General features: G+C 35.0%; 1 protein-coding gene across 5 annotated transcripts in view; it reads right to left on the bottom strand.

Moving 5' to 3' along the window:
• The window catches only part of LOC100375472 (transmembrane protein 181-like), a 40,682-nt gene that overhangs the window by 5,674 nt on the left and 21,689 nt on the right, over nucleotides 1–13,319 (bottom strand). For all 5 annotated transcript variants that reach the window (XM_085505703.1, XM_085505701.1, XM_085505700.1 and 2 more), the window contains exons 6-15: nucleotides 12,834–12,953; nucleotides 12,229–12,309; nucleotides 11,085–11,184; nucleotides 10,662–10,789; nucleotides 9,082–9,231; nucleotides 7,157–7,259; nucleotides 5,351–5,402; nucleotides 4,760–4,842; nucleotides 3,894–3,983; nucleotides 2,720–2,786 (exon numbers count right to left, since the gene is read on the bottom strand). In XM_085505703.1, the coding sequence (XP_085361829.1) occupies nucleotides 2,720–2,786; nucleotides 3,894–3,983; nucleotides 4,760–4,842; nucleotides 5,351–5,402; nucleotides 7,157–7,259; nucleotides 9,082–9,231; nucleotides 10,662–10,789; nucleotides 11,085–11,184; nucleotides 12,229–12,309; nucleotides 12,834–12,953 (974 nt within the window). The remainder of the gene's footprint in view (nucleotides 1–2,719; nucleotides 2,787–3,893; nucleotides 3,984–4,759; nucleotides 4,843–5,350; nucleotides 5,403–7,156; nucleotides 7,260–9,081; nucleotides 9,232–10,661; nucleotides 10,790–11,084; nucleotides 11,185–12,228; nucleotides 12,310–12,833; nucleotides 12,954–13,319) is intronic.

Here is a 13,319-nt window from a genome sequence, read left to right as displayed (position 1 = left end):
CACTAAGAAAAAAAAGCAAGCCAAAGTCGAAACGAGGTGCATCATGGACATGACACAACACACGCTGCAACAACGGAGTGATCAGAACTTCAAGTACTTCTTTGTGAAACTTACTGCGCGGCGATGCTGACATCAAGTGTGTGTTGACCGAAGTTTGACCTCAAGTCACGCACTGAACTGGCGCGTTACCTTAGCAACCTTTTTTCTTTCAAGCCCCGCGCGTCAATCTAGTAAAATTGTTATTATATCCGAAGGTACTGTAATTACGCAACTTGTATGCAACTCTGTACTGGCTTTGAATATATCAACGTCATTTACTTAGTGCACTGCTTTTCTAATTACGCAAATTTGTTTACAATATTGTACCGGCTCTGAATATTTCAACTTCGTAATGTATTGCTTTCATGATAATTAGTTTTTTTTTTTTAACCACGCGTTTGAATTACGTGCGGCATTGGGCAATGAACTCCAGAGTTCATGCACTGATATTTAAATTCGGGCCACCCAGCTTGAAAACATCTTTCTTGGATAAAAAATACGTCAGTACAAGATTATGTGTGCAAGGTTAGATTTATAGAACGTACACATGATCGCTGTGTTTTTTACCGAATCTGGTTAATGAAAATGTAACACGAAGTCAATCGCCCGACCAATCAAAAACGTCAATTTACGCACTATAGGGCGGTTCACTTAAATGACATACTAGTAATAGAATAATGGCGGACACATGGTCGAAGCAACCCTGTAGACCAGCGACGAAAAAGCCCTGTACTAAGCTTTTCATCACGGAAATTCGTAATCGATTTTTATCGACTAAGTAATAATCTTGCCCAACATCTGTAGTGTCGTGGGGGAATGATTTTTTTCAGGTCAAATCTTTACCGAACCTAAACTGCTTGCTAACTGAAAGGCTGTGCGGCTACACCAAGTACTGGTAACATAAAAACTCAAACAAAATGTATATTTTTAATGTCTTCATGCAATATATTCTGAGTTATCCACTTTATTCTGGCCTGCGAATTAATAGGATACAATTTTAAACATGTTTTTGAACGCCACGAATTAAAAGGATACATTTAAAAATTAGCGTAAATGGGTACGCGAATTAATAGAGACCGCGAATTAATCGAGTTTTAACGGTAACACACTATTAGTAATTTTTTATCCCAATTTTCAATAAAATGTCAGAGTAACAGTTGATGGGGAGTTGATTCATACCAAAATATTTTTTGAGTAAATGAAACAATCAACAAACCACACCCTAATCATATTACTGAAGACATCTCTGACTAATGTGAATTTTTTTATGATGAGCATTTTTAAACGGACTGGATTCTAGTTCACAGAGTTCAAAAAAAGTAAAAACAAGTGGTAGGCAATGTTATTTATTAGAACAGCAATAAACCAGCTATATTACCAGAGCAGAACTGAAAAAAGATTAATCAAACGTAAATTTGAACCATGATGTTATTATGGGTTGACCAGTGTTATTAGCGCAAGACATCCATGCACCTGTACAGATAAAGAAATAACCACGATTGCATAGCAAAGCAACCTCCACAGGAACATACCAATCCACACCACAGATGGTTGTCATGCCAATTCAAAGAAATAGAAAATCCATAATAGAATCATACTGTAAGTGACATGATATCAAAAAACAGATTATAAGGCATTCCTTCCTATAACAATTTTTTTTAACTCCTCTGTAAGTTTAAGTCAAGGGAAAGTCTCAATATTTGTTAGCATTGAACATCTCATTTTTAAAGTTGCACTGTCTCCTATATAGAGCTGAAAACAGAAATGCATGCTGGGAATTCAGGTTGTTCAGATAAAAAATAATCCATCCAGTCATGAGAGACTGATGAACCACAAAACGTATTTTGAACTTTTAGTTCGTAATTTAAGTTTGGTTAACTTTCTAAATATAGCAGACAATATATGACTTTAAAATAATAGTAATGACTTTAGCAAAGTGTTGTGCCAGTGAATGCTGGCAAATGTCAAGCATATATTGCATAATTTTGATGTTAGTCAAACATATTGCAGCCTTAATTTCAAAGCACTCCGAGCGTCCCCAAAAATGGTGAATCGCTACGTAACTACGGAATCAGCACAGAATTCAATGTAAACAAACTGAATGTCAGATTAGATTAATGAATATTCATCACCAAACAAAAAATAGATTTTTATGTCCACAGTATGACGCACAAAATACTTTTGACACAGTCTATTATTTTAAAGTCTCATGGTCATAGTATAGTATAGTCTCATGTATAGCGTAATTATTGTATGCTTATCATGTACAAATGGCCTGAGATAAGATTTGATATACTGTGGAATACTTTATTTTCGCTGGAATTAATTTTCGCTGAAAAGCCTTTTTGGGCATTTTTTATGGAATTTATTTTCACTGATTTTTGATGAGTTTAATGTGAAATATAGGAAAAAAAGTATATTCGCTGGATTTTATCTTCACTGAATCGTACATTCAGCGAAAATAAAGAAAAGCGAAATATAAAGTATTCTACAATAGTTAAAGCATAGCTGATATTGCAATAAAAAAACATGCTTTCATTTAATGTCATATGACATAGCAATAAACAAACATGCATATATAATGAAGAAGACATGCATGGAAGTAAACAATAAAATAAATAATAATCTACATACTAGATGTTTGGAAGGAAGCGAGTGGATTGGATCAACTGTTACTCACCCGTAGACGACTTCATCATCAGATTCATTCAACATTGAGAACGCTGGATTGTCTTTGAAATGAGACTCTATTGGCAAAAAACAAACCTCAATCCTTAAAGTGGTGATATATTGCGGACCAAAATGAACACTTTTATAGATACTGTACGTGCAAGTAGCACAAAGTCGCTGTGGCCAAACTAGTTACAGGCCTACCATGTCGTCTATGCAGTTTGCTTTCTAGATTATATATGAAATACCGTACAATCTGTATTAGAAGCCGCATCCCTAATAGAAGTCGCACCCATTCTTTTTGAATAATCGAGAACTGAAAATTCATGACTTTTCATATGTGTACATGCTCTAATAGAAGCCACATTCCCTCTGTTGCTTTGTACCATTTTAATAGAAGCCACGGTTCCTAATACAGATGTTACAGTACATTTCAAACATCTGGTACATGTTTTTTGTTCTGCAGAATCCACTGTGTATGATTTCCAGAAAGACTATTCTTTGTAACTTCCACTCCCTAATCCTAATCCTAACCCAAACCCTTAACCCTCTAGCCTCCTAAATTTAAATGTATATGCCCCTCTAGATAATATGGGTGTCCTCAGGAAGCATATACACTTTATAATTGGGAAGAGAGAAATGAAGGGTAAGGTACGGGTTAGATAAGAATTAGGATTAGGATTGGGATTAGAGGTACAATGGAAAGTTTTTCCATGGTTACCTTGTTGAAAGATTGCATATGAGCCCCCCTGGCTAGTCTTAATTTACACTCAGTTTTCTCCATTGCCAGAGGAGACAACTCGTTGGGGCAGTGTTACCAAATCAGTTCTGCATACCATTGGTTGCAAGTTTAAATCAGACACTAGGCAACTCACAATTTTTCATTTAGTAGTGGTTCTTTCATGTTATAATACTTTGGACTATCCTAACTATTCTGGCAATGATGTTTACTTTACAAATTTCTTGACATCAACAAATACATGCATGTTGTAGGACAATATATATAATTTGCTGTTACTGACAAAAACTAAGATATTGAAAAATTTGTTACCAGTAGAAGAATAAAATATCCTAAAAACAGTCTTTTCACTAGATATTTTAAATTTGTACAATAATTTTTTAATTTGTTTTTTATTTAGCATACATGTAAATGGAAGTAAAGAAAATCATTTAATCTTACTCACCTGTGGTTGCATTTTTAGAAGGAGAGTAAACATACGCCATCGTATAGAGATAAAAATTGAGTAAACCATAAAATGCCAAGAATTCAGCTGGTACAATGCAATTAAGGTGTGTTAACTCTTAGATTTGTTAATGCCATGAAAGATGTGGCATCTCAATGATTAGCAATGTACATTTCAATTACAGAACTGAAGATATCATTAGAAAATGAACAGATCTGAGAGAGGTCTACCGGAGATACCAATATGTATAATATCAAAGCAATCAGACTTGCTGTTTTCAACAAGAATTCGAAAATATCACTTTTTAACAAAAATATTCACCAAAATTAGAGAATTGAAGATATCATTACAAAATGAACAAATCTTAGAGAGGCCCACAGGTAGTACCCTTATATATAGTATTAAAGCAATTGGACTTGCGTTTTTTAACAAGAAGTCGAAAAAGTAAAAAGTTGAAACGGTAGACGATGGACTCGTATGATAAGCTCCGCTCGACAAAGTCAACAGCGGAGCTACAAAATTTATTATGTCTTCTATTTTAGTCTAAAGCATAACATGAGCATGTCTGAACCAGTCGTTCTGAATCATACTTTCATGTTCAGTATTTTGCTTCACAAATCAAGAGCTGCTTTTTACTTTTACTTTTGATTGATATTATGTGTAATTCTGTTAAACAGAGCTGTCTTGAAATAAAGTATTATTATAGATTCGTAAGCCTTGAAGTGTGTTTGAACCGTCTTCTAAGCATATCAACACACTAGTGTACCATGTGCTATGTAGACCATATTGTCTTTATTTTTAAATAATGCAGAGTGCACTAATAATGGCTGTAATGCACAATAAATGTTTTGACGATAAAAGGATATAATTTTGATATCGTGTTGCTAACTCTGGAACAAAGTTAGGATCCAACACACCAGTACCAAATCTGAGTGCCATTATTGTTACACTGGAATAAAACACACACAACGATTAACATCAGGAGCACTGTGAAGCCTAACCAAAAAGTAAAATCTTTTACTTAAAACATTATATTGCAAAGACATTTCCTCATAAATCATAATCACTGTTTTGTTCTATGAAAACTGTTCTTTAACCTTTTCACCACCAGATTTTTTTGCACTTTTCTTCTTATATTTTTCAATATTTCTGGAAATAAACCTAAATTTTGAAGCCAAAAAAAAAAATTTGGATCAATTTTCAGTTTTTACTCTATAAATTTGGCTATTTTTGTTCCAATATTTGAAGGAAAGTGCAGACTATAAGCGAGACTGTTATGTGATTAAAAGGGGGAACTGGTGGTGAAAATGTTAAGGACCATTTTATTCAAAATATTTGACCCAACAGTTCAAAATTCACCCCTCCAGAACCAAACAATATCAACAAAATATATGTAAACTTGGCAAAAATAAAAAACAAACTAAAAAATAATGATAGCAGTAATTGTATTCACTCACCTGATCGTAACAACACAAAACATAAGAGCTGTCATAAACTTGAGTCTTAAATCTGCAAATAACAACAATGCGTTAAATATTAGGTATGTATCTACTTGGAATGGTAAAGATCATGCAGTGTACTCTCCAGAAATTTAAACCACTGCGGTAGTAAAACAAGCAGCCTCTCGGCTGAGATAGCTCCGCTGTTAGCAATGCACATTACAATTAAAGAACAGAAGATATCATTAGGAAATGAACAATATGTATGGTATCAAAAGCAACAGGACTTGCTGTTTTCAACAAGAATTCAAAAATATCACTTTTTACCAAAAATAATCATCAAAATTAAATAGTTGAAGATATCACCACGAAATTAACAAATCTGAAATAGTTCCACATGTAGTACCTATATATGTAATTTAAAGCAATCAGACTTGCGGTTTTCAACAAGAAGTCAAAAATATCACTTTTTACCAAAAATTACAAAAATATTCATCAAAATTAGAGAATTAAAGATATCATTACAAAATGAACAAATCTGAGAGAGGTCCACATGTAGTACCTATAAATGTAATATAAAAGCAATCGGACTTGTGGTTTTTAACAAGAAGTCAAAAATATCACTTTTTACCAAAAATTACAAAAATATTCACCAAAATTAGAGAATTAAAAATATCATTACAAAATGAACACATCTGAAAGAGGTCCACATTTAGTACCTATGTATGTAATATCAAAGCAATTGGACTTGCGGTTTTTAACAGAAGTCAAAAATATCACTTTTTATCAAAAATATTCGCCAAAATTAGGGAATTAAAGATATCATCACAAAATGAACAAATCTGAGAGAGGTCCACATGTAGTACCTATATATATATTATCAAAGCAATTGGACTTGCGGTTTTTAACAAGAAGTCGAAAATATCACTTTTCACCAAAAATAACAAAAATATTCACCAAAATTAGAGAATTGAAGATATCATCATGAAATGAACAAATCTGAGAGAGGTCCACATGTAGTACCTATATATATATTATCAAAGCAATTGGACTTGCGGTTTTTAACAAGAAGTCGAAAATATCACTTTTCACCAAAAATAACAAAAATATTCACCAAAATTAGAGAATTGAAGATATCATCATGAAATGAACAAATCTGAGAGAGGTCTACCCAAGTATCAAAGCATTCAGGCTTGTGGTTTTCAAGAAGAAGTCGAAAAAGTAAAACATTGACACGGACAATCACTCATATGATAAGCTCCGCTCGACAAAGTCGACAGCGGAGCTAAATATAGAGCAATTTGCATATCATTTGCATATTATTTGCATAACTATTTCAAACAGATTTTTTTTGATTAACCTACTCAATTACACAAAATTATTGACTTACAAAAAACTATTATTGCTATAACTGCTAACTAAATTTTTAAATTTTCAGAAACTTGTCAATTTTATTCCAAAAGTCAGCAATGGCAATGTGGAAATGCAGTGGCAATGGCAATGTGGAAATGCAGTGGCAATGGCAATGTGGAAATGCAGTGGCAATGGCAATGTGGAAATGCAGTGGCGCCGGCCCCCTCGAAAAAAATCGTTACCCCTCTAAAGGCAGGAAATAGCGTTTCAGAGGGTCTAGATTTCAAATGTTTTAAGAAGGAGCATGTCCCCTGTGCCCTCCTCATAGGGTCTGCGAAGGCTGGCAAGCAGATTGTGTTGGTAAAACAAAGTACAGTGGCAGTACCACCACGCTGTTTGTATCTCAGGGAGAACACTAAAAGATAAGGCATGTAACTTGACAGACTTTGGGTGATAATGATAGATACTTACCGAAATATGGCATTGATCTAAGTTCTGTATAGGCTCTAACTATTAAGAAGATAAGATACAATAAATAAATACTGCCAACTATGAAGAAGAAGATCTTTAAACCCTAAAAAAGAAATCAAGACAAAGTTATTATTACTTTGACAGATTAAGCCATTATTGTATCAGTAAATATCACAGTGGAATTACAAAATGAATTGAGTAAGTCTATGAATGTCGAACACATAAACTGACAGATACAGAGGAATCATTAAATTTCACAAGAACTTAATTGCACGATGTACCGTATTACCTCGGGCACGCGCCCCTCCCTGGGCAAGTGCCCACCCCCCTGTTTTCACAAAAGTTACATGTTGGGGACATCCTCCGTTAAACGCCCAGGGTGATTTTTAGCCCAAAACGGGGTCAACAATAAAGTTTTATTTGTCAAAAACGAACGTATTTGATTTATTTAATAAATAGTGTGTTTGTTACGGTAGTTCTCTTTTAGGAGTGTGTGGTGGCCCTGAAAAGGGACGTTTTGTTTGTGTTTTTACGTAAAAACTCATTGGAACTTAACGACATAAGATGAACCATGCAGCATGTGGCACACACGTTCTGCTTTCTCTTCATTCACGATGAATCCAATATTGCAATAATCCATACCTTAGTGAGTGGTTTGAAGCACTTAGCTTTGGCAATTAGTTTCAAAACGTAGCACTTCGCTGACTGTGAATCCATAACGGGAGCTAGCACTTTTGAGATATCATGTCGTAAACTTGCTACTTTCTTTCCATCTTTTATCACAGCTATGGCATTACGGTCATGTGGATTATTTTTCTGTCGTTGAAGGAAAAACATTTTGCCGACCTCAGGTCCATTACGATAACCATAATGAGGCATGCCGACGATGGAAACTTGTTGCATCATCGTTATTTTTGTAATTTTGTCATGTACGTGGGTGCGTGAATAAATCATGTTAATGAGGTCGACCAGAGTTTATTTTCAGTCTGTTTTTTTATGTATCGCCATTTGAATATGTTTATGTATTCACAATAGTTTGTAAACATTTCACATCAGTAATAAAAGGTTTATTTGTTTCATAACCCTGTCTGCTATTCAGTAATTACGATGCGAATTATGCTAATGAGGTCATCGCCATCTTGGATTACAAGCGGTAGTTTTTCCCGGCCGTTTCGACTTGCACTGATCACGGTTACTAAAAAAAGTAACCGTGCATTGATTACAATTGTTACCATACTTTGTAGCCAATTTCAGTGAGTAATACAACTTCATTCGCTGACATAAAACAAGTTTTATTCTTGAAATTCGACCGATTCTTAGTGTTCCCACAGTTCTTGACCGAGTGCTCACGTTTATTGAAACCTCGCATAAATCAAGAAATAAGTATGTGTACAAAGTGCACGAAAGCATTCCTTTATTTGACCTTATTACACGACCACAAAAACAACTTTTTTAAATCTTTTTTGGGGTGGACCTCGGGTAAGCGCCCACCCCCAATTTTTCCCGATTTTGTATGTTCAGGCCCCTGGGCGCGTGCCCGGGGTAATATGGTATGTACATGTAGTATACTTTTGCTTGTATTCTATTCCACATTTTCATATATGCTTATGAATGAACAATGTCAAAGATGGATTCCAGGTCTGTTATGCTGACCAAGTATCTGCAGCAATACAGCAACAGAGGCCTATAACCATCAAACTACAGAGCTCAGAACATTACATATAAGTTTCTTCTAAACAACAACTTTCACATTCTAGGTGTAATCTGAGTTGGGGTACTAAGTATTCTTAATGTATGCCTTGGGCAAAACATGTTCACACGTTTTTGTTTGGGAAAATTGTGAAATTAAAAACATGCATATTTAACGATTCTACAGTAACGTGTATACAGAAAAAAAAATGAGATTGATGATAGAACAAACTTACTAAAAAACTACCAGTATCTACTTTATACTGGAAAGTAGGATCATTCAATTCATTATATTGTTGAAACGTTGCTAACGAAAATGCTGTCAGCCACAGTATACCAGTGATAAGTAACTTTGGGAAGTAGAAAGTTGAGATTCTTCTTTCACTCTGACAACAAATAATTTGATGAGTTATTACTGGGAGAGGATAGGGAAGTGATGACATGTGATTGCCCTACCATGACATGTGATTGCCCTACCATGACATGTGATTGCCCTACCATGACATGTGATTGCCCTACCATGACATGTGATTGCCCTACCATGACATGTGATTGCCCTACCATGACATGTGATTGCCCTACTACGACATGTGATTGCCCTACCATGACATGTGATTGCCCTACCATGACATGTGATTGCCCTACCATGACATGTGATTGCCCTTCTACGACATGTGATTTCCTTACCATGACATGTGATTGCCCTACCATGACATGTGATTGCCCTTCTACGACATGTGATTTCCTTACCATGACATGTGATTGCCCTACCATGACATGTGATTGCCCTACCATGACATGTGATTGCCCCTCTACATGTGATTTCCTTACCATGACATGTGATTGCCCTACCATGACATGTGATTGCCCTACCATGACATGTGATTGCCCTACCATGACATGTGATTGCCCTACCATGACGTGATTGCCCTACCATGACATGTGATTGCCCTTCTACGACATGTGATTTCCTTACCATGACATGTGATTGCCCTACCATGACATGTGATTGCCCTACCATGACATGTGATTGCCCTACCATGACATGTGATTGCCCTACCACGACATGTGATTGCCCTACCACGACATGTGATTGCCCTACTAGGACATGTGATTGCCCTACTAGGACATGTGATTGCCCTACTATGACATGTGATTGCCCTACCACAACATGTGATTGCCCTTCTACGACATGTGATTGCCCTACCATGACATGTGATTGCCCTACCATGACATGTGATTGCCCTACCACGACATGTGATTGCCCTACCACGACATGTGATTGCCCTACCACGACATGTGATTGCCCTACCACGACATGTGATTGCCCTATCACGACATGTGATTGCCCTACCACGACATGTGATTGCCCTACCATGACATGTGATTGCCCTACTATGACATGTGATTGCCCTACTATGACATGTGATTGCCCTACCATGACATGTGATTGCCCTACTACGACATGTGATTGCCCTACCACGACATGTGATTGCCCTACTATGACATGTGATTGCCCTACTATGACATGTGATTGCCCTACTATGACATGTGATTGCCTTACCACGACATGTGATTGCCCTACCACGACATGTGATTGCCCTACCACGACATGTGATTGCCCTACCACGACATGTGATTGCCCTACCACGACATGTGATTGCCCTGCTGTCAATCAATCACAAGCAGTTCTACTGAAGGTACACTTGGCATACATGAATGTAGACATAACAAGGCACTGAGATAAGAACAGAAATATGACATCTGCAATCAGAATAAGCACATAATTCATGGAAGTACTTGTAGAGAGTCATACCTGCCTCACAGCATGGTATAAACACAACCAGAATAGTAGCAATGCTGACAAGAATGTGGCCTGAGACAGATTATCTAACATTGTAGGAACCCAACTGTTGACAAGAAAAGTCAATGGAAATACTGGATCTGAAAATACAAAAAACAAATAAAGACACTGTAAGCACATCAATATTTGGTAAAGTGAGTCAACTTGAGATATTAATGAGTTGAGAGTTGGATTATTGATAGTGTTCACATTGGTATACAAGATACATCTCAGGTCAGAAAATATGGGATATATGTACTTACTGTTTGTCGATGACTATATATAACACAGGTCAGAGGTTGCAAGTTAAGAAATATGGCATATACTTACTGGTTGTAGATGAATTATACAACATAGGTCAGAGGTCACAAGTTAAGAATTATGGGAGATACTTACTATTGTAGAGTAAAAGAAGAGGTAATAAAACTGACATCCATTTCTGTTCAAATGCCCAGTCTTTCATGGAGAATTTCCTCAAAGAATGAGCAAACAGACACTGCAAGAAAAAATATAATGTATGGTGATTACGTACAGTTATACAATAAAACACAAAGATGAAATCACACTGTAATAAACATAGATTCAAATCACACTGTAATAAACATAGATTCAAATCACAGTGTAATAAACATAGATTCAAATCACACTGTAATAAACAGATTCAAATTACACTGTAATAAACTGATTCAAACCACACTGTAATAAACATAGATTCAAATCACACTAATAAACATAGATTCAAATCACACTAATAAACATAGATTCACATCATACTGTAATAAACATAGATTCAAATCACACTAATAAACATAGATTCAAATCACACTGTAATAAACATAGATTCAAATCACACTGTAATAAACAGATTCAAATCACACTGTAATAAACATAGATTCAAATCACACTGTAATAAACATAGATTCAAATCACACTGTAATAATCACGGATTCAAATCACACAGTAATAAACATAGATTCAAATCACACAGTAATAAACATAGATTCAAATCACACTGTAATAAACATAGACTCAAATTACACAGTAATAAACATATATTCAAATCACACTGTAATAAACATAGATTCAAATCACAGTGTAATAAACATAGATTCAAATCACACTGTAATAAACATAGATTCAAATCACACTGTAATAAACATAGATTCAAATCACACTGTAATAAACAGATTCAAATCACACTGTAATAAACATAGATTCAAATCACACTAATAAACATAGATTCAAATCACACTGTAATAATCACGGATTCAAATCACACAGTAATAAACATAGATTCAAATCACACAGTAATAAACATAGATTCAAATCACACTGTAATAAACATAGACTCAAATTACACAGTAATAAACATAGATTCAAATCACAGTGTAATAAACATAGATTCAAATCACACTGTAATAAACATATATTCAAATCACACTGTAATAAACATAGATTCAAATCACACTGTAATAAACATATATTCAAATCACACTGTAATAAACATAGATTCAAATCACACTGCAAAAACTTAACTTACCGTGACAATGAATGTAAGAACAAGGAATATAAATCGAAACCAGATTTCCACTTGTGTGAATGAAGGATTAAATGTGTCAAACTGAAAAACAAAAAAATAGAAAACAGTGTTACACCTCATTCTTGTTTCCCTTTTGTCAGTAACCTAACTTGTTCACTAGGAATATTATCACAATGGTATTTACCAAATGTAGGAAAATGATGCAAATTTCAATTAGAGAATTGAAGAAATCAAAGCAAACAGACTTGTCGTTAATAAGTTCAGAAAAGTAAAAATTGACGCAACTAACAACAACGTCGTCGTACAATCAGTCATATGACAGGCTCTGCTCAACAAAGTCAACAGTGTTTTTAATAGTCAGAATAGTTAAAGAAACATAATGGTGAAATTGATCATCAGGTAATCCCTCAGACAAACATTTGTACAGCTAGTGTATTCATCTATATCTAAGCTTTCAGATGATATATAGGTTGTTATAGAAGAATGCTTAGTACCGATAACTTTCAGAGAATTACTGAATCGTAGATCTATTTGTAACTTGTTTTTCCCAATCCCAAGAGTTCAGTGGACCAAATGTAAAAAACAAAAAAACAAAAAACACTTACCCGAAATACAATATTTTTCATATTCTCTTGTAATGATTCCAAACCATAAAATTTTAAGATGATAAGAAAGTTTGTGAAATCCAAATATGGGAGGTGTAACACTATGAATGTTTCACATTCCTGAAAAAAAGATGGAAAAGCACATGTTATTTCAGTGTGTCCAGAAAAGCACATGACATTTCAGTGTGTCCAGAAAAGCACATGTCATTTCAGTGTGTCCAGAAAAGCACATGTCATTTCAGTGTGTCCAGAAAAGCACATGACATTTCAGTGTGTCCAGAAAAGCACATGACATTTCAGTGTGTCCAGAAAAGCACATGTTCTAAAAGTTTAGAACTATGCAATAATATGGGACATGGCTACCACACATACTGTACATTGCAGGGAGACATTTAATGTTGAAACTTGAAACTAACATTTCTGTATACAATTTCATGAACAGCATTTTACATTGTGTTATCCAGGCAGCCCCAGTTCAAAACACAG

The sequence above is a fragment of the Saccoglossus kowalevskii genome, chromosome 11 (assembly GCF_978046115.1).
Source record: "Saccoglossus kowalevskii chromosome 11, keSacKowa6.1, whole genome shotgun sequence".
In the NCBI taxonomy this organism is placed as follows: domain Eukaryota; kingdom Metazoa; phylum Hemichordata; class Enteropneusta; family Harrimaniidae; genus Saccoglossus; species Saccoglossus kowalevskii.
This window is presented reverse-complemented; position numbering and strand designations above follow the sequence as displayed.